This window comes from Carassius gibelio, chromosome A2 (genome assembly GCF_023724105.1).
Source record: "Carassius gibelio isolate Cgi1373 ecotype wild population from Czech Republic chromosome A2, carGib1.2-hapl.c, whole genome shotgun sequence".
Classification (NCBI taxonomy): domain Eukaryota; kingdom Metazoa; phylum Chordata; class Actinopteri; order Cypriniformes; family Cyprinidae; genus Carassius; species Carassius gibelio.
The window spans coordinates 20634793-20656141 of NC_068372.1; the positions used below are offsets into that span (position 1 = coordinate 20634793).

A 21349-nucleotide genomic window follows, 5' to 3' on the forward strand; every position below is an offset into this window, starting at 1 on the left:
TTCAGTTCAACGGCAAGCAGCAGAGGTCACAGCAATGATGCATCATCCTCATAAGATTCACTGATCTGTAACCTTCGCTGCTTAAAGGAGTCAGCATGGCAGCCTTTCTGTAGTAATGCAAATCACATGTGGACATACGAATGTTTGAAAGGGGAAATCTATTGCCATAAAGGGCACTTTTAAAATAATGCTCATATTTCACTTCAATCTAATAAGACTGTATTTCATAAGCTCTGACTCAAAAAGAAAAAAAAGGTTTCTATACACTTTCTAATTAATGTGATAAAAAAGAGGATTTTCATTAAATTGCAGTGACGGAGGAATTTAATAAAGTTCCATATAAAAACAAACAAACATCATCATGAGATCATCTAGAGAGGATCTGGCAACCTTAAAAGGACGGTTAGCCCAAAAATAGTGTTCCAAACATGTGTGACTTACTTTCTTCTGTGAAACACAAAAGAAATTATGTTGATGATCTGATTTTGTCCATACAATAAAAGTAAGTGGGGTCCAGTGATTTTTAGACAAAAAAGGAATAAAAAAATTGATTCAGACTTGGAATGCCAAATGAAACAAAAACATCCAGACATTATTTTGCCAGCCAGTTAAATACAGTATGTTAAAGGAAGCAACAAGATGATCAGAAAGCTTGAGGAATCTGATATCTGACATCTGAACATGTCTGGATCTTAATTTACTTTTTCAGATTTAATTTTAGGTAAACTAAAATCTCAGTGTATAAAGATAGAGATAAAGTAATTGTTTTAAAAAGCCTTTCTTCAACTGAAATACAGAAGAAGAAAATTGCACTGTGTATCTGCAGTGCAGTTTATGATGCAGTGCGTTATAGTAACACAATGGATGATCAATATATACTGACAGCCTTCAATTAAAAGTGAATTAAAAAGTGAATTAAAGAAAACTTTTGTACGGCACTTAGAGACACAAACTTTTGTTAAATAACGCATGCAGTGCTTACAAAATTTTAAGTGTCTTGTTATCTTTGTCTTCTAATGGTACTTAAACAGGTATGTACAGCACCATTTACTCCAACATGCAGAAATGCACTCATTTAGCAAACAGCTTGAACTGAAAAGGAGCAAAACATTGGTCTACAGCTCATTTTGTTCAATTACACTGAGCTGAGTGAGGAAATTTCCTGTTACTGCTTGGGTAATGAAAATGCAGAGTGCCTAATGTCACAATTGAGCGTGTATGTGCAGATGGTGTGTGTTCCTCACTGCTCAGCTCTGACAGCATAAATAACTAGTAGCTACACATATTACATTTTTGATGAGACCCTCTCAACACACTTTGACAGCACTGCTTGAGCAAACAAAATAGATGTGCAAACAGTGTCTTTCCATGATTGTTAGCATAGGTTTTTTAGGGTACCTCTGATGGCCCAACTTTAAGAGATTTGTTTGATATGAGAGGCTTCAAAGACTACGAGTTCAAGAATTACAGAAAACATCAGAACTGTGTTCTACGTAATTTCAACATTTTTAAAATAAGTATTAAGTAAATAATATAAATAACATATGAACACCTCAGTGTCATTATTGTTAACTAAAACTATTAAAAATAACATAGACTAGCGGTGCACAAAAAATATCGGCCAATAATTAATGTGCATCTCGTCAGTAAAGCCGGTTCTCTAATCAGCTGTAAATTCCATCAGGTGCGTGATTTCACATAGAGCAGCTGTTACTACACAGAGCCGTTGTTAACTGACAAGTTGCGCAAATCCACACTGATAATGATAATTTACCCCTACAATAGACACTGAAAAGCCGCTGAGATCAGTCACTTGTTCACAGTGAAGTATTTCCTCTACAGTGGATGCCTAGTAGTACACAGTGTAGGTGATAGGGAACAATTCAGACAGTGTAAATATGCTTTTGATTGGTGCAAAAGAGGTCTGGTTTCACGTGAACCATGGCAGCGTCCATCCAGACTTTGGCTCCGGTCAGAGACGCGATGGCACAGAGCCTTTTTTTAAAAACTTCTGCAACTAGGCCACCTCATCCTGATTATGACCACTATTTTGTTTTACAAAAGTCTAAAATCTATTAGACTGTGGCTGTCAAATGCAGCTTTCTCGAGCTCAACGTCTCTGGCCCGAGCAGACATAATCAAACCACTATTGGCTACTTTAAAAAGGGGGCGGAGCTGCTCCATATGTCCCACCCTCTCTTCCTGTTTCAGTTAAAATTACGTCACCACTTAGAATAATGCTGCTTGTTTCAAGACACTTCAGGGGACCTTTAAGCAAACTAAAGTAAAAATGAATACTGAAAATATAAAAATAGTTTTTAATACACTGAAGGGATATGTACTGAGAAAAGCACTACGCAGAGTTTGGAATAGAGTAATTAAGAATAGAGTTGACATTTTAAGCAAATATTGATTTAAAATGTCAACTGTGATTAATTTAATTAATTAATCTGCTATCCTGCAATTAATTTGATTAAATTTGTAATTGATTGGCAGCGTTAGTCTGTAGTTATCTGTGATTGTAAAGCTGAGACTGAATAAGATCCAACTGCCTTGCAACAACTCCAGCTGTCACACAGATACTAAAGAATTCAGTAAAAAAAAAAGAAAGAAAAACAAATCGTGGTTGTATGTCTCTGTTCAGTGGTTTCAAATCTTGAAGATAAAAAGTCATATGTACAGATGAACATCAATCTGTCACGTATTTAACCTGCATTTAGTGATGTGTTGCCTCTAAGAAAAGAACGGTAACCTTAGCCCGGAGTTCAGCTGATGCTCCATCCATTACATACTCTTTGAGCTGGTTTGTTACTCCACAGATAGATCTCTCAGCACTTGCCACTTGACAGATCACATCATTTCTCTGCAAACTTTGAAGACGGATGGCTGCAAACTTTTGATCGCTTTCATTAACCCAAACCACGGGCCTAGGCAGACAGCAATGTGGCAAGCAGGCTGATGATTTCTCTTGGCCTTTAACATCTCCGCCAACCCTCCAGGGTTACTCCACAGATAGAAAAACAGACTGACGAAAAAGGGGAGGCGGAAGAACAGCAAAGCTGCCCAAATCAGAGTTCAATCCTAACCACCTCCCCCAACCCCCACAGCTCAAATTTCTTGGAAGATATAAATGGATACATCTGTATTATTGTAAAAAGCATCCAAATATATATATAAGCAAACAAATATAATATATAACTAAATACATAAGCTCCAAACAACAAAACTAAATCTGATAATCAATCTGTTAATGATAACCAGCCATACAGTCAAACAATATATTAATTCATAAACTGTTTCTGAACAAAAGCAGTTTATTTAAGATGCCAAAGCATCTCCTCCATTGATTTCCATTCAAACACAGCCTCTAGGCTCCCATTACCAGTCAGTCTTTTTAAACTAACCTTGACGTCATCCACTACGGTAGAGGTTTTGATATTCAGCTCTGAAGTGTAATGTTTTCATCCATGTGAGGACCACAATGAGTAGACCTACTAAAAGCAGCTGTTTACCACTGAAGCTAAAAAAAAACAACTCAGAAGAAGAAAGTGAACTTTATGGCTTGGAATGAAGAACGTACGTATCCTTTGTGGTTCATTGATGTGAAAACAGCTTTCACACCCACCAAATGAAGCAACTCTGATATCTTGGCTGGAAAAGCCAGATTAAGATGGTTGTTGTGTTTTGGAATATGTTCTAGTTGGTACCTGTCCATGTCAAATGGACCAGCATCAAACCAGCTACCAGGTTAAGATGGTAAAGTTGTTTTTCAAACTTTATGGTTGTCAATAAGCAAATTGCCAGCTTGGACCAACTAATTCATATCTTAGATTTACTAATAACCATCTTAAACCAGCTAGAAACCAAATATAATGCTCTACAAACACAGATTCTCCAACAGGGATCATATGGACTGTTAAAAGCTCTAGTGTGAAAATGTCCTACACAAAAGCATACAGTATACACACTAACCTGGTTGATGATATAGATCCCATAATCGATCTTCTGTCTGCGCAGGACTGGGTGCAGGTAGTGAAGCCAATATTTCAGGTGGTTGTCTCTGTGCCTGAACGGGATGATGATGGCCACCTTTTGCTTTGGCCGGCAGTCTGGAGGAGTGTATTTCCCCCCTTCGGTCACATTAGGGTTCTCTCTCTGCACCCGCTCGAGGGTTATCTGGGAGCTGAATTCGATGAGGAGACGTCCCACTGCAGAGAAGAAAAGAGGCTCAGTGAGACTTATTAGAAGTTTCAACAGCATTAACTCCCAGCAGAGTGAATTTGGGAATCATTATTACAATTATAATACAATCACAACTAGCTGACTGTCCAGAGCGAGAAATGTTTTCCTTGACTCTCTCTTCCTCTTCATTGATCCACAGATCTTAAGTTGAGACAACCAATCAATAAAGCAGAATAAGGCTTGATTATATGTTCACACAAAGACTTTGCAGGAGTCTCAACAGTAAAAGATTTCGCTACTACACCTAGCCACAATCTAATCCCTATTTGCTGGTGAACTGACGTAGTTTTGGCCACAGGGGCTTCGACAATACTCATTAGCAAAGGAGTCTATGCTGCTACTGAATATGTATGGAGAGCCATTTTTAGGTAACAGCATTATGTTTTCCCATCTGATCATAAAGATTAATTCTGTCTATAAACATCTAACGCACAGCAAATCAGTTATTGTAATCAAATCAAATATGGTAATGAAGAAAAATATTAGATAAACAAGACTAGATTAGACACAAATGTGATACCTTTCAAGGACGATTGCATTTAACCAAGCAAGTTTTTTCCATGATCCTTCAATGAGCAAAAGCAATGGCTCCTAAACTGGGGTCCATAAAGGATTTCAAGTGGTCTGCGAGTTGATTGGCTATTAACTTGAGACTTGGAGTAAAAAATAAAGCTAAATCAATCAAATAATTAAACTTGCCAAGAATAATTTTTTTTAACCCTGACCTGAATCAAATTAAATCAACTCACAGCAATGACCTAATAAACTGTTAAAATTAATTTATAATAAGTGTTTCTGTTGTGTCACTGAAGTTGTATGATTCTTGTGAAATACAGTGAAGCTTGGTCAGTTTGGTTCATTGACATTCATTATCAAAAAGTAGAAGTCAAAGTGAGGATTGTTTTCTTGTGGTGCACAAAAAGTCAGTACCATATTGGTTAAGTGATAAAATGGATTTAATAATAATATAAAAAAAGAAGTCTCAGACAATACTGGATTTGTTGGCCAATATTAGATTTATATTTGTCCCTTCTATGTTTTCAGAGATTATCTTTACTGACATCTGTAAAATACTAATAATTCAGTTTAATGTATACTTTGCAAATTTTGCAAAACCTTTTTCAAAAGTACATTATAATCTTGTGCTACCTACTCTCCTGAAGCATTTAAATACTTTTTTTAAAATTCATTTAGAGAAATCAATAATGAAAAAACATGAGACATGAAAATAAATAACATCTTCTATGTATTTCCATTCAAAAGTTTACTTTTGATTTAATACTTTAATACTTTTATTAAGAAATAAACTTTTTTCCGACCCAAAACTTTTAAACGGCAGTATACAATAGTATGCATTTCATATACAGGTGCATACAGTATAATTAACTATAAATAGGCCACGGACAGCAGTTATAAAAGATCTAACATCAAGCACCTCTGTGAAATCTGATCCTTCGACACCTGAAAGTGATGGAACTTACAGCAATTGAGCTGACCTTGGCAGCAGCAGAAGCAGCTCCTCAGGTACCGTCTCATCAATTCAGATGTGAAGAACAGCAGCTTTGTGTAACCATCTCACAGCCTGCTACTCTATTTTGGGTGCCAGAAGATAGGTCCGGTTAAAAATACATTTATAGTTGATTATACACAAGGCCTACTGCTGCACCTGTGCTTGTTTCCCTATCAGCCACATCATTAAACTAAGCAGCAGCAGGTCAGCAGGGTACAGCACGGCTGTTTGCGGATGTAATTGAGACATTGTTCCTGTCCGGAGATAAAGGTAATTTTCCTTAGAGAACCTTCCATATGCAAGATCAGGGTGTTTATTTCTAGCATTCAGTCAATCAGATATGTTTACCATTACAATTTCATAGTCAGATGTTTATAATGGCATTACCCTTCTGCGGTGTTCTGTTATCTTCATCCTGAGTTCACCTGGATTGTTTCCATAAATAAGTTGTAACTGGCTGCTCCTCATGGACACAGAAAAATAGAATGGAAGGAAAAAAGCATTGTTGTGTCCACTTTTTATGAGATGCAGCCACCAACCTAATTACAAACTGCTTCTTTCAATAAAAACAGTGTGTGGCGTCACCATGAGCTGTTCCCCTCGATCTATCCAAAGATCCCTTTGAAGTGATCTCTACAAAGGCTCATTGGAATCAGCTACTTTTAAACTTTTAATAAGCAGTGAGTAAGAGTAAGGCAAGCAGTCAAGTGGCATGCATGGAAGGGAATGGAGAAAATGGTCTAGAGTAGCTGTGCTGCCCCCTTGTGGGAAGAGTTGTTTGTGTTTTGAGTTTCGTGCATTTTGTCCACGTATAGATTCCGTAGTTCAGTGATTCTCCTAACAGTCTCACAGCAAGTCGATCTCCAGTGTGTTAAAGTCTGTAAATCATTATTTTGGTTCCCAAAAAGATCTGTCTGTAAGTATTTATTTGATAGTGATTTTAGCTTCCTTTAGATATTGAATTTAGTAATTTTAGCATGTTTTCATTTCATAATTCGTAAGGAATATTTGGCGCTAGTATTGTTAGCTTTCCTTTGGCATTTTCCATGTATATTGGTTTCATGGTAATCGCTCACTAATGCAATAGTTTTTGTGAGAGTTTTAGTCATTCTAAGTTACTTATTTTATATTTGTATTGTACATTCACATCATTGAGATTGTAATATGCATTTTCATTGTTTTTGTATGTTACAGTTTTACAGTCCTTCCAGTAAACACACCAACTGAACAAGAAGCTTCCTGGTTCTTTATTGGAGATTGTTAGCTATCTGTAAAGCTAGTTCACACACACTAGTGAAGGCAGAATAGTAAAAAGACAGATGGAAGTTCAATCAAAAGTCAATACAGAAGACAACACTGCTGCCCCAGACCACCAAAGTACAGTTAGCAACGTTGGTGACCTGTGGGAAACGAGATCGAATTGTTCTAACATCTCACGATCCAGTCAGCGGTCGCGGGCCAGTCAAAGGTCCAACGCAAGCATTTTGGCAGCAAAAGCACGCGCTAAAGCAGCTGCCGCTCAAGCACAGGCATCATACGCTGAAAAAGAAGCAGAGGTGATAAAAGAACAAGCCCACATCGAAGCTGAAGCTGCAAAAAAGAAAGCAGAGCTCACCGCTGATCTCCTCAAACTACGTTTACAGAGTGCAGCTGCAGCCGCCAACGCCGAAGCAAAGGTCCTGGAAGCAGCGGCCGAGGATGAAGATGGATATACCTTGTTTCCAAAAAACAGCGACAACGTCACCCAGCCTATAACAGTTCCACCTGTGCCGACTAATACCCGCATTGCCTCCGCACAAGCTAGCACATTAGTGCTTCCAGCAGCTCAGCAAGAAAAATACAGTGGTGATTTTGTCCAAAATAAAGTCAAAGAGCACAGCATACAAAACAGTGAGATTAGTGAATATGGATTTCAAGAGCTACCTGAGGCACATCCCTCGCAGTATGGCAACACTAGCGGAGCAGATCGTTCTTATGCCCAAAGCTCATTCAAAAATGCCTTTTTCACTTCTCACTCACAGTATCCAACCCCAGTTACTACTGATCATAGATATCAGCCACGCTCTATGAATGAGTCTGCCCCTTTCCAGCCCAAGCTATCGTCTCCATGCCCTGTTGTCAATGCAAACGAGTCCAATTCCCCAGCCACATCAGACTTAGCCAAATATTTGGTTCGCAGAGAGTTGGTTAGCTCAGGGCTCCTGACGTTTGATGATAAGCCTGAAAATTATTGGGCCTGGAAGGCATCTTTTGTGAACGCTATAGTAGGTCTCTATTTATCACCAAGAGAGGAGTTGGATCTCCTCTGCAAATGGCTAGGCCCCAAATCATCAGAGCAAGCGAAACGATTAAGAGCTGTACACACCTATGATGCCACCGCTGGTGTCAAAATGGTATGGCAAAGATTGGAGGACAGCTACGGGTCCCCTGAAGCAATAGAGAATGCTCTCTTGAAAAAGTTAGAAGATTTTCCCAAAATCGCAAACAGAGAAAATCACAAGTTAAGGGAGCTAGGTGATCTCATCTCAGAGCTTGATGCTGCCCGTGTAGATGGTCTCCTACCCGGCCTAAGTTACCTAGATACGTCCCGGGGCATCACTCCTATTGTTCAAAAACTCCCATTCCACCTCCAAGAGAAATGGATTACTTCAGCATCCTACTACAAAGAACAACACCATGCGTCATACCCGCCATTCCCTTTTTTCGTGAAGTTTGTGTGCGACAAAGCTAAAACCCTCAATGACCCAAGCTTTGCCCCTTTACTTTCTACCAACCCAAGTGTTTATAGGCCTGAAAGACTGAACAAGCCCAATTTCAAAACTGCAGTATCTGTTCGAAAAACTGAAATAACTGCTGCAAAAGGCTATCGTGAATCCTGTGAGCAAAAGGCGGTTGACCCAGATAAACTGTGCCCGCTTCACAACAAACCACACTCTCTCCGCAAGTGTCGTGGTTTCAGAGCAAAGACCTTGGATGAAAGAAAAGCTATTCTCAAGGAAAATAACATTTGTTACAAGTGCTGTTCCTCCATCAACCACATGGCGAAAGACTGTAACACAAGTGTACATTGCATTGAGTGTAAAAGCGACCACCACATAACCGCGCTGCACCCTGGACCAGCACCATGGAAAACAGAAACTCCAGGCTCTGCAAACCCAGACGGGCATGGCGGGGAGCAGCCAGAAAGTCCTATCCAAGCCATTGTGTCTAAATGTACAGAGATCTGTGGCAAAGGTAACAGCTCACGCTCATGCTCCAAGATCTGTTTAGTAAACATTTATCCTGCTGGACACAAAGAAAAAGCAGTGAAAGTTTATGTTGTGTTAGACGAGCAAAGCAATAGGTCTTTAGCAAAGACAGAATTCTTTAAGATCTTTAACGTTAATTCAGGGACCAAAGTTTACACCTTGAAAACCTGCTCAGGTGTGGGAGAAACAAGGGCACGCCAAGCTGACGGCTTCATAGTAGAGTCTCTTGATGGCAACATTAGCGTCCGGCTTCCCACATTAATCGAGTGCAACATGCTCCCAGATGATCGATCTGAGATCCCGACACCGGAGGTCGCAGAACACCACACTCACCTCAAGCATTTAGCAGACAAGATTCCAGATTTGGACCCAAATGCTTCAATACTGGTCCTCCTCGGTCGGGACATACCGAGAGTGCACAAGGTCAGAGAGCACTACAACGGCCCTCACGATGCTCCGTACGCCCAGCGCCTCGACCTTGGCTGGGTCATAATTGGTGAGGTTTGCCTTGGGGGTGCTCACGTGCCAAGCAAAGTCAGTGTTTACCGCACTACAGTGTTGTACAATGGACGCACATCTCTCTTGGACTCTTGCCCCAACTCATTCCATGTCAAAGAAAAAGTTATGAGCTCCAACTCCCCATTTAACTCTTTGAACATGACCAGCTTGATTGACACAGATGAAAACGATTGTCTCACCAACAAATTGTTCATGAGAACCCCTCATGATGACAAACCCGCCATGTCAGTAGAGGATGAACTCTTCCTGGAGATCATGGATGAGCAAATGTTTATGGACGAGTCCAACAGTTGGGTGGCGCCACTACCCTTTAAAACAAACAGGCCCAGGCTACCCAACAACCGAGACCAAGCGGTCAAACGTCTCAATTCGCTGCGGCGCGTACTTGACAAAAAGCCCCTTATGAAAGAACATTTTTTGGACTTTATGCAGAAAATGTTTGAGTCAGGACATGCGGAACCCGTCCCACCACTCGACAAGGATCAGGAGTGTTGGTACCTACCATTCTTTGGTGTCTATCATCCTCGCAAACCTAACCAGATACGTGTAGTGTTTGACTCTAGTGCCACTCACAAAGACACGTCTCTGAACAATGTTTTGTTGAGCGGCCCGGACATGAACAACTCACTTATTGGTGTCCTCTTGCGTTTCCGCAAAGAACCTGTGGCAATCACTGCGGACATTGAGCAAATGTTCTATTGTTTTGTCATTCGTGAGGACCACCGCGACTTTGTGCGTTTCCTGTGGTATGAAGGTAACGATCCCACAAAGGTCATCAGAGAGTACAGGATGACTGTACACGTGTTTGGAAATAGCCCGTCTCCCGCCATAGCAATTTATGGCCTCCGGAGGGCGGCTCTGGCTACACAAGAGGAGTACAGTGAAGAGGCCAGACAGTTTGTTCTTAAAAACTTTTACGTTGATGACGGACTGGCTTCCTTTCCTTCAGACGCCAGTGCCATTCAAACCCTGAAAAGCACCAAAGAAATGCTTGCAGACTCTAACATTCGCTTGCACAAAATAGCCTCCAATAGCCCAGATGTTATGGAAGCGTTTCCATCGGAAGAACGTGCAAAGGGACTGAAGAACCTTGACCTTGGTGCTGAGCCCCTGCCCTTACAGAGAAGTTTAGGGCTGAACTGGGATTTGCAAAATGACTGTTTCACCTTCCTCGTGTCAAGAGAAGACAAGCCATTCACAAGAAGTTTTTATGATCCCCTTGGGTTTGCTGCCCCCATCATCATGCAAGGCAAGGCTCTCATCCGAGAATTGTGCTCAGAGAACTGTGAATGGGACACTCCATTACCAGCAGAAAAAGAGGCACGATGGAAATCTTGGAAAAACTCGCTTGTTGACCTTGAGAAACTACAAATCCCTAGACAGTATGTGAACATGACATTGCAAGCTACCTGTCAAAAAGAGCTGTGTGTGTTTGCAGACGCTTCTACATCAGCCATATCAGCAGTTGCTTACCTGCGAGCCATAGACACCGAAGGTCATGTCCACATAGGCTTCTGTATGGGCAAGTCCAAATTAGCTCCTAGACAAGTCCACACAGTACCTCGCTTGGAGCTATGTGCTGCAGTTCTGGCAGTGGAGCTGGCAGACATGTTACTGGATGAACTTGACTTCGAAATTCACAAAGTGAAATACTACACTGATAGCCGAGTAGTCTTAGGTTACATCCACAACACCAGCCGGAGGTTTTACGTCTACGTCGCCAACCGTGTTGCTCGCATCAGAAAGTCATCTGAACCCAGTCAGTGGCACTTTGTAAGCACGGAAAGCAATCCTGCTGATCATGGAACACGGTATGTGCCAGCTTCACTACTGAGTTCTACCAATTGGTTTACTGGTCCCGACTTCTTGAGGAGAAGTGATGGAGAGTGTCCTGCGGAATTAAACAGCTTTCAACTTGTTGAACCAGCCACAGACTCTGAAGTCCGCCCACAAGTCTCAACATTTGCAACCACGACTGTGACAAAATCGCTTGGCTCACACAGGTTTGAGCGCTTCTCCAGTTGGAAACGTCTTACCCAAGCTATCGCCAAACTCATTGGAAAGGCGAGATCTATTTCAAAAGCTCCCGAGTCAGAGGAATCTAAGATGGATGCTCTAACACAAGCAAAGTTAGCTATTGTGCAAACTGTTCAAGGCGAGATATTTGAAAAGGAAATAAAAACTTTGAACAAAGGGGAGGTCATATCAAAACACAGTCCACTGAAGAATCTGAATGTGTTTTTGGATAAAGAAGGACTGGTGCGAGTAGGAGGACGTGTGACCTCTGCTGAAATAACTCAAGAACAAAGTCAACCCATTGTCATTCCTAAGAAGCATCACATTGCTACCTTGCTTGTCCAGTTCTATCACGAACAGGTTGTGCACCAAGGTAGACACATCACAGAAGGAGCCATCAGGTCTGCTGGACTGTGGATCCTTGGAGGAAAAAGGTTGGTGACAAATCTTATCACCAAATGCACAACCTGCCGCAGGTTAAGGGGCAAAGTACAACAACAAAAGATGGCAGAAATTCCAGCCGATCGTCTCATCCAAACTCCTCCTTTCACAAATGTCGGAGTGGATGTGTTTGGACCATGGAACATCTGTACTCGCAGGACAAGAGGTGGAGTGTCAGAGAACAAACGCTGGGCAGTAATGTTTACCTGTTTAGTTACTCGTGCAGTTCACATCGAGGTAGTTGAGTCTCTCTCAACTTCAAGTTTTATAAATGCTCTCAGAAGGTTCCAGGCTATAAGAGGCCCCACCAAGTTCTTTAGATCAGATTGTGGAACGAACTTCGTTGGAGCGTGCAAAGAGCTCCAGATAAGTTCAGAAGATCCTGAGCTTCAATCCTACCTCAAAAATGAGTCATGCTCTTGGAAGTTTAACCCACCTCACTCCTCTCACATGGGAGGAGTGTGGGAAAGAATGATTGGAGTGGCCCGACGTATTCTGGAGGCTATGTTGCTGAAAGTTCACTCTCCAAATCTGACTCACGAAGTACTTGTGACGCTCATGGCAGAGGTAACAGCCATAATGAATGGTCGTCCATTAGTACCTGTGTCTTCCGATCCTCAACAACCCGACTTGCTGACGCCAGGGGCCCTTCTTACACAGAAAATCTGTCCCGTCTCTATTCCACCTGGAGACTTCGATCCTAAAGACTTGTACCGTAAGCAATGGAAACAGGTGCAAAGTCTTGCCAACTCATTCTGGAAACGATGGCGAGAAGAATATCTAGCAACGCTTCAACCAAGAAGAAAATGGCAAGCAGATCATACAAACTTAACCATCGGTGATGTTGTTCTCCTAAAGGACACTCAGGTTAAAAGAAACGAATGGCCTACTGGACTTATTGTGAACACTTACCCGGGTCGAGATAAGAGAGTACGGAAAGTAGATGTACGAATAATTAAAGAAGGTACTGCTAAGGTGTACACAAGACCTATTTCAGAAATTGTGTTGTTAGTTAAAGGTTAATAGTGTTATAGCAGTATACCAGGCGGGGAGTGTGCTGCCCCCTTGTGGGAAGAGTTGTTTGTGTTTTGAGTTTCGTGCATTTTGTCCACGTATAGATTCCGTAGTTCAGTGATTCTCCTAACAGTCTCACAGCAAGTCGATCTCCAGTGTGTTAAAGTCTGTAAATCATTATTTTGGTTCCCAAAAAGATCTGTCTGTAAGTATTTATTTGATAGTGATTTTAGCTTCCTTTAGATATTGAATTTAGTAATTTTAGCATGTTTTCATTTCATAATTCGTAAGGAATATTTGGCGCTAGTATTGTTAGCTTTCCTTTGGCATTTTCCATGTATATTGGTTTCATGGTAATCGCTCACTAATGCAATAGTTTTTGTGAGAGTTTTAGTCATTCTAAGTTACTTATTTTATATTTGTATTGTACATTCACATCATTGAGATTGTAATATGCATTTTCATTGTTTTTGTATGTTACAGTTTTACAGTCCTTCCAGTAAACACACCAACTGAACAAGAAGCTTCCTGGTTCTTTATTGGAGATTGTTAGCTATCTGTAAAGCTAGTTCACACACACTAGTGAAGGCAGAATAGTAGCGGTTCCCAAACTGGGATGTGCGGACTGACCACCAGGGGTGCGCGAGGGAATGATTTTGATTATCTGTGTGCAAACATGCAGGCCCACCTCAATATATGTAGTAAGTAATATTCTTTTTTATTTATATCTGAAATGTTGATGTTTTCTAATATACCATCAGGGCTTGACATTAACACCTGCCAACCCGCCAAATAAAAAATGTGTTTTTATGTTTATAAAACATATGAAACTCTCTGTGAAATCCAGGCTAAAGTCTCAAAATCTAATTATGTGATAACAAGCATCAAATTTGATTTTCAACCATTAATTTCATTTTTTTTTTTTTTTTGGCATGGCCCTACTCAGTCAGTATTAAAGATATAAAGGTTACATTTTCACAGAATGTTCTTTTCCTTATGATGGATGATTTTATGTTGGAAACAGTAAATCACAAAAAAATGACTAGCCTAGTTAAGCAACATGACACGACCAAGAGAGTGCAGTTTTCCCTGAAAACAAAGATTGCACATTTTAAATTGTTTCTATACAAGAGTTTAGATGAGTAGTTAATATTAAGTGACTTATATTTTGGTACAATATTGTCAGTGTTGACTGTTATTGCTCGATTTGGTTAACAAACATAGTTCCAAACAAAGATCACAGCAGAACAATCTCTGAGCAACACACAGCGGTGTTTCCTTACTGAATGATTCGGGTTTTTTTTTGCGTTTTTTTAATTAATAATTTGAGTCAATGATTCAGTGATCCATTCATAAAGACAGGCACTTGCTTCATTCTTGAATGAATCACCTGTCTGAATTAATTGTTTGAATGAATGCATCAAAGTCTCACTCGGTAAGACACACTTGCTGCCACCTACTGACGGTTTACTTTTATATTTAAAAGTAGCTTGTCTTTGCATTTTTTTGCACTTTGCAAATATTTAATATTCGTATATTTACAAAAAAAAAAAAAATTATATACATAATACATAACTCATAACATTACTTATACTGTTGTAATGTTGCAGAGTAAATTTAATCCTGCATTATCTGGACAAATTTGAGACTTACGTGAGGATCCTGTTTATGGACTTCAACACCATCATCTCAACACTCCAGACCAAACTAACCCAGCTCTCTGTTCCCAGCTCTATCTGGCAGTGGATCACCAGCTTTCTAACATAAATTGATGTCAAACTGCTGCACCATCAGCACTGGTGCCCTCTCAGGGATGTGTTCTCTACCTACTGCATTTCTCCGTGTACATCAACAACTACACCTATACTGACCCCTCTGTCAAGCTCCTGAAGTTTGCAGAGAAGTCAACAATCATCAACCTCATCCAGGAAGGTGATGAGTCTGCTTACAGACAAGCAGGAACTAAATAAAGTAGTACTTTTTCAAAGTTCCGGAACTTCTGGAGGTGAGACTTGAGTGCTAAACATCCAGAGCAGCCTCTACTCGGCTTGTACTTCTGATGTGTGCTGCTGGCTCTGATGTCTCTTTAGTGGTTAAACATAAAATTTAATTTGTTTTGGGTAAATCTAACAGGTAATCTTTGGTCTTTATTCAATTTATCTCTGTTAAAATGAAAATAAAAAGAGACAATTGATATAATATTTCGTCTCATTTTAATGGCTGCAAATATACACATTTCCCTGAAATAAGTAGGCTACAATTCTGCGACTATTATTATGTTTAAATGAAAAACGAAAGGAGGCAGTGGAATTTGATATCCTTTTTCGTTTTATTGTAATTTGCGTCGTCGCGGACATCACACTCCCGAGTCGAATGCGCAAAGTTTGAACTACTGAAGATGCAAGTCAAAAATGTGCGTACTTTGTATTGAGAAATGCGCGCAGACCTACGTCACCAGACTATTTGCCTAATCTTCCCGGTACTTTAGACCGCGGTGGAAATGCAGAAAGCAACAGGTCTGGGGGGAAAAACGTTCCTGAGGAAGAAAGTTCATGGTACAATTGTTCCGGGTAATTTCGGTGGAAACACGGCAAAGGCTGTACTTCCTTCACCAGCTCAGGAAGTTCAATCAGCTGTAAAGTTGCAAATACTAAAGTCTCAAAAACAAAGAGATATTCTTTATCAAAGTTAAGAATATGCCATACCCCCCTAAAATGGCTCGTTCTACACACGTTTTGCACATGTCTATGTCACTATGTGGGAAGATTTGCATAATGCTGCCCAAATGTTCTCGCAAAGAAAGTAGGCGTGGTTTCAGTAACCACAGTTAGTGTTAAAGCAGTCAATGTCAGGGAGATGCTTGTGTATCTAGGCGAAAGCAAAAGCACTTCATTTGGCCTTCAGATAGTAGTAATTCTGGTAATTCTGACTTTGCTACAACAATCTGGTGCTTCTGAATCAGCTACTGTAAGTATGTTTTGTTACTAGATTAAGTGTTTGCTATTGAATGTTCAAATGCAGAGTTTTGCGCATTGCATGTATGTGTTTTTTGTGTGTGTGTGTGTGTGTGTGCATGCGTGAGAGAGAGAGAGAGAGAGAGAGAGAGAGAGAGAGAGAGAGAGAGAGAGGGTCACACAGCTGTCTCAACCGTCCGTGGCTTGTGTACTGCAAACACATACGAGCTTCATCACTGTGTCTGTCACGCCACTCTGTTCCCTTTGGTAAAACTAAGGACATTATTAACTGTCTTTACATTTATTTTGAAAGATGAAGCTCGCAATTATGGAAAGGGGCGTCACATTTCCGATGTGTGTTTGGGGTGATTGGCCAATCACAAGGCACTGGGTCAGTTGGCCAATCAGAGCAGATTGTGCTTGTCAGAAGAAGGAACTTTCTGGAAAACGACATGTTTGAAAAAGGTGGGGCATACAATAGAGGACCTACAAAAATGTACAGTATTTAAAAAATACAGTTTTTTTTTCCATTAAAGAATGTCAACATATTCTATCACACCAAATACACAAAATAATTATCTTTAAAAAAAATCATCATTTTTAAATGTAAGAATTTGATATGAAACAAGACACTTGGGGAATAAGGTTATGGGGAAAATGCCCTTTAAAAAGGCAAAAAACGACCTGGAAAATCAATTTTTATAAATTGATATATATATTTAATGAAATATACTCCAATACATTTTAGTATGCAGTAACTTTAATCATATAAAACGTAATTTCCCAATAACAAAATTATGGCTAGTGAAAATGCTGAGTGGCTAGTAATTTTGGAAAACCACTAGCCACAGTGGCTGATGAGCTAAAAAGCTGATTTCAAGCCCTGTAATGTATACAGTGAATATTTGTATTATTCCAGTTTAAAATTCAGTGTTTAACTGGAGTAAGGTAGTGGGGGTGCTTGACATGTCAAACACTAGAAAGGGGTGCACACCGCAAATAGTTTGTGGACCATGGTCTAGATCGATTAATACCTTGCGATCCAAACACCAGCAATAGCTGCTCTCGAACAGAGTGTTCCCTGCAGTCTGATCGCAATGACTGAGAGCACTGATAAGATTGGAGGAGGTAAACAATTGCCTCCAGTTCTTCCACCAGCTCGTCATAGCATCCTTACTGATAGTGCAGCATGGTCTCAGCTTCAGTCAACACACCCAAAGAATGTCTTATGAATACTACATAAAAGAGCTGAAGTACACTATTTTCAATCAATCTCACTGACAACTAGCCAGGGTAAACAGATTTTTACAAGGATCATAAAGTATGGCTCTATTATTAGTCTTTAAATATATTTTTTTTGTGTGTGTGTAAATGTAAATGTGAAAATATCTGAATTTACTTGGATTTTTATTTTGAGGAATGCAATATATGTTTACATCCTTTCAGATACATATATTAAAATATATATATTCAGATACTTTCACATTCAGAAGGAAACACATGTAATATTTTAAATAATACTGTATTATTTAAATATGATACATATGATAAGCATCATGTAATTTTACATATATATATATATATATATATATATATATATATATATATCATTGAAATATTATATTCAAAAACAGGTCTTTTGTTTTTCCCAATTCCCAAACCTATAGAAAATAGCATTAACAAAATGGCCACCAAGGAACTGACCTGCCTTAAAGGGACTTTGACTAAGTGCATCCAACATGCCCTTATATAATATCAGGCAGGCCACCATGAGGGATAAGCCCAGTGAAAATGTAATATTCTGTACTGTAGGTGCCTCAAAGCACAAAGGGTTTATTACCTGGATCTCTTGGCTACACACACTAACTTACTGGCTTTCTCTCTCTAATTCCTTCTCTATTTCCATCACACTTTCTCCTGACCCCTGCAGAGCTCTAGCATGGCTCTCAGGCCAACTGCCAACAAAGTTATGCAACATCAACACAAATAATAATGTAGGCAACTGGAGAATGGGAGAAAGGGAGTGAGAGGAGGAATAAAGAAAGGAGAGTCACATACTGTACTGTAGAGAGAAAGGGAGTAAGAGAAACAAATCCTGTCAAAAGCAATACCACTTCATCCCCACACAAATGTCACCAATGTCCATCCAGCTGTAACCTTTAGCACAGGAGTTTTAGCCAGATATGTAAAACACTGATCTAAGGGAGGGAGCATGTGTTTTGCAACAAGAGTGTTTCACCTTTTTCTATTGTTACATTTCAAATTATGAAATCCCTTATCCATATATATAATATTTCTTTTTGTTTGTGTGACCTCTGATGAAATGTCATAATTTCTCAGGATGTATCAGTGTTTTTTTTTTTCTTATCCTTTTTTCCTGTCGAAATTCCAATGGCGGTTCTGGACCTTTCCTTTGAATTTCATTCCAATTTAATTCAAATTTCAACCACAATTCTGCATCCTGTTTGCTCTACCTTAATTCAGATTCAATACGATTTCAGGAATTCATCTGGAATTTGAAGGGCATTCTAAGTTAAATTTTGAAAGATACAGAATCCTGGAATTTTATTTGGTATAATGTAGTCATTTAAACTTCAAAATATATCAAACTGTCATGGTTTTCCATCTGATATCATCACTTTACCATGGTGTGTTTTTGTGGGGGCCATTTAATCAAGAGAGGATGAAAAGTGAGATTAGTCACGGCAAATGTTTTTAAGACTTTCTCATGTTCTGCGGCTATGTCTCCAGATATGGTGATAGAGTGTTGGCCACACAGTGAACTACACAGCAGAGCCACGTGGCTGTAAGTGACCACTGAAGCAGAAAAGAGAGAGAGGGAGAGGAAGAGGAAAAGATGAACAGATGGAGGAGACACTGAACATAACACTGCATGCTGAGAGCCATGAGAAGTAAAGCAGTAGAGAGAATGAAGGTGGTGAGGAGAGAGTAGGAGGACAGAACTGGAGGCGAACAGTCAGAAAGACAAAAAAGAAAGACAGAGAAATGGGCTGAAAGAACATGACTAAGGGGGAGTGGGCAGGAGAAGAGAGCTATAATGAATGTCTCAAACATTTGAGATAGCACTTAGGCTAGAAGATACAGTATATTTTGCAATACATTAACAATGTTGTTTTTTTATCCAACTATAATTCTCATTTTTGCAACTTACAATAAATAAATTTACTTGGATTCAACTGTTTATGAAACATCAGAAACAGTACGGTTGTCTTCATTTTTGTTCCTTTTTTTATTTTTTACTAAATTCTATAAAATCTTTTTCTATGATTACTATTTTTACTACGATTATACTATTAAATATTTTTCTGTAAATCACTTTGAATTACCACTATATGAAATATTCTATAGAAATATACTTGCCTTGCCATTTATTAAGCAAAATAATCAAATTAAATTGATCAAAACTGACAGTAAAGACATTTACAATATGAACTGTATAAGCACTGAATAAAAAATACAATGTTTTTTGAGCACCAAATCATCATAAAATAATGATTTCTAAAATGATTCTGGCTTTAATGGCTTCAGCTTGGCCATCACAAGAAGAAATTACATTTCAAACAGAAAGTAAAATAGAAAGCATTAGGTTTAAATTAATATTTTACAGTTTTACTGTTTTTAATTATTTTTGACTAAATAAATGCAGCCTTGTGCATATTTTTATAAATAAATGCATTACACATTTTACACATTTTTCCTTTATTTGGCTGGTTAGTTCAGGTGGTCCATGGAGATGGTTCCAGTTTCAGCCGAGGAATTCATTAAACATTTTAATAACAATGGCTGACAGACAGAAGCAATTATTGCCATTGCCTAGAAGTCTCCAGACCACACAACTTCAGGCTTTAGAGAGGAAAAACCAGACTACATGTAGCAGACCAGCTGCTCGACACATCTCATCCACCTCAACCAACTGCTACTGGGCAGAGCGGTTCTCAAAGCAATACTCGGCTCTGTTCATACTCGGATCTTTAATTAAACCTCAGCCGGTGGTAGTTCAAAGTCATGTTTGTGTAGTGCCGAACTGCCTTTTGGCATTTTTTGAGTATAAAGAGTATGGTCTCAAGTTTTCTATATGCTTTATAAACAATGTAGAACCATTAAATATCATTTATAAGTCGCACTGGAGTATGTCACATTTATTTAGAACCAAGAACCAAGAGAAAACATTACTGTCTACAGCCGCGAGAGGGCGCTCTATGTCTTCAGTGTAGACTACAAGAGCACTAAGCAGCATGGAGCGCCCTCTCGTGGCTGGAGACGGTAATGTTTTCTCTTGGTTCATTTCTCTCGTTTCATGTCAAATTAATTTTGATAAATAAGTCGCACCTGACTATGAGTCGCAGGACAAGCCAAACTATGAAAAAAAGTGCAGAAAATACGGTAAACAGTTTTGTGATATTCTAAGAAATTGTAGATCTGAACATCTGTTGCTTACAATTCTTTAAACTGAAGTCAACTCTCAAAACAACAAGTCAAAAGTCTGTTCACATAGATGATAAATATAATGCTTTAATAATCGTTTTAACGGGGAAGTCCATACCACAATATGGGGAGACGATAAATCGATGTCCTGAGTTCTCATTTTTGGGTGAACTAACCCTTTAAAGAGCTTGAGCATTTGACAAAGCAGATGATAAAGCTGCAGTTCTTGTTTATAATAAACAGATCATTACTAAGCATTGGAGAGGATGATAATATAAATATTGTTATAGTTATCTATATATTTCTAGTACTTTTGGACTTGTGGATGACCCACAAAGCAGTAGGGAGTCACATGTTCTTTACAGAACTCTAGAGAAAATCAGCTCTCTCTTTTGTAACGTTGCTCATTTGAGATTTAAGATTCAATCCCAGCGTATTTGAACTCTGCTCCCCTCTATCTGACCATCACAATTTAAATTTCACACAGGCCGACACAATAGGACATCCACATGCATCTATCGCCCCAGGACTCAATAATTCATAGTCTCTGCCCTCAGCGGCAGATCAACACGGTCCATGGTGCTCTAGAATTACATCCTGCTCAATAACACATTGTTTAGTGCAGCACGACTTCAAAGGTGAGGACAGAGGTGAGATAACCTTTCACAGAGGGTAAGGTTTCACCCTTTACTCCTCTATTCGGCATGTGTGCCAACCTAAATGGACTGATCTTTGGATGCACCGTGTTACTCAACTGGCATTTCACAGAGTGACTTAGTGACTCACTGACAGAGTCCTTTGATGGAGCAGTTCCATCAGTGCTGGTGTCAGCCAGCCGTAAGTAAGGCAGACACTGGGGAACACTGAGAGTGATGAATGCTAGCATGCTATGCTGCGACCGGGACACAGCATCAAGTCCATGCAGGTGCTTATAAATGACAGAATTTAAGCATTTTTGT

At 39.5% G+C, this 21349-nt stretch overlaps 2 protein-coding genes across 3 annotated transcripts in view; one reads left to right on the top strand and one right to left on the bottom strand.

The window, feature by feature from the left end:
* LOC128030792 (beta-1,4-galactosyltransferase 2) overlaps window positions 1-21349 on the bottom strand; it is a 98891-nt gene that overhangs the window by 43375 nt on the left and 34167 nt on the right. The window contains exon 3 of the mRNA XM_052618768.1: window positions 3973-4208. Within this exon, the coding sequence (XP_052474728.1) occupies window positions 3973-4208 (236 nt within the window). The remainder of the gene's footprint in view (window positions 1-3972; window positions 4209-21349) is intronic.
* Window positions 6509-13583, top strand: LOC128030785 (uncharacterized). Of its 2 annotated transcripts, none has more exons than XR_008187968.1 (2): window positions 6509-13195; window positions 13474-13583. XR_008187968.1 is itself a non-coding variant. In XM_052618753.1 (2 exons), exon 2 carries the CDS (start codon window positions 7072-7074, stop codon window positions 12997-12999), a length of 5928 nt encoding a protein of 1975 aa, XP_052474713.1. In that variant the 5' UTR covers window positions 6509-6668; window positions 6947-7071; the 3' UTR covers window positions 13000-13583. The 2 variants fall into 2 exon arrangements, 1 of the variants encoding a protein (XP_052474713.1); XM_052618753.1 differs by having other exon boundaries at window positions 6509-6668; window positions 6947-13583.

Bases quoted from the DNA above. Each gene is read 5' to 3' on its own strand.
- LOC128030785 (XM_052618753.1), top strand. From the start codon at position 7,072: ATGGAAGTTCAATCAAAAGTCAATACAGAAGACAACACTGCTGCCCCA.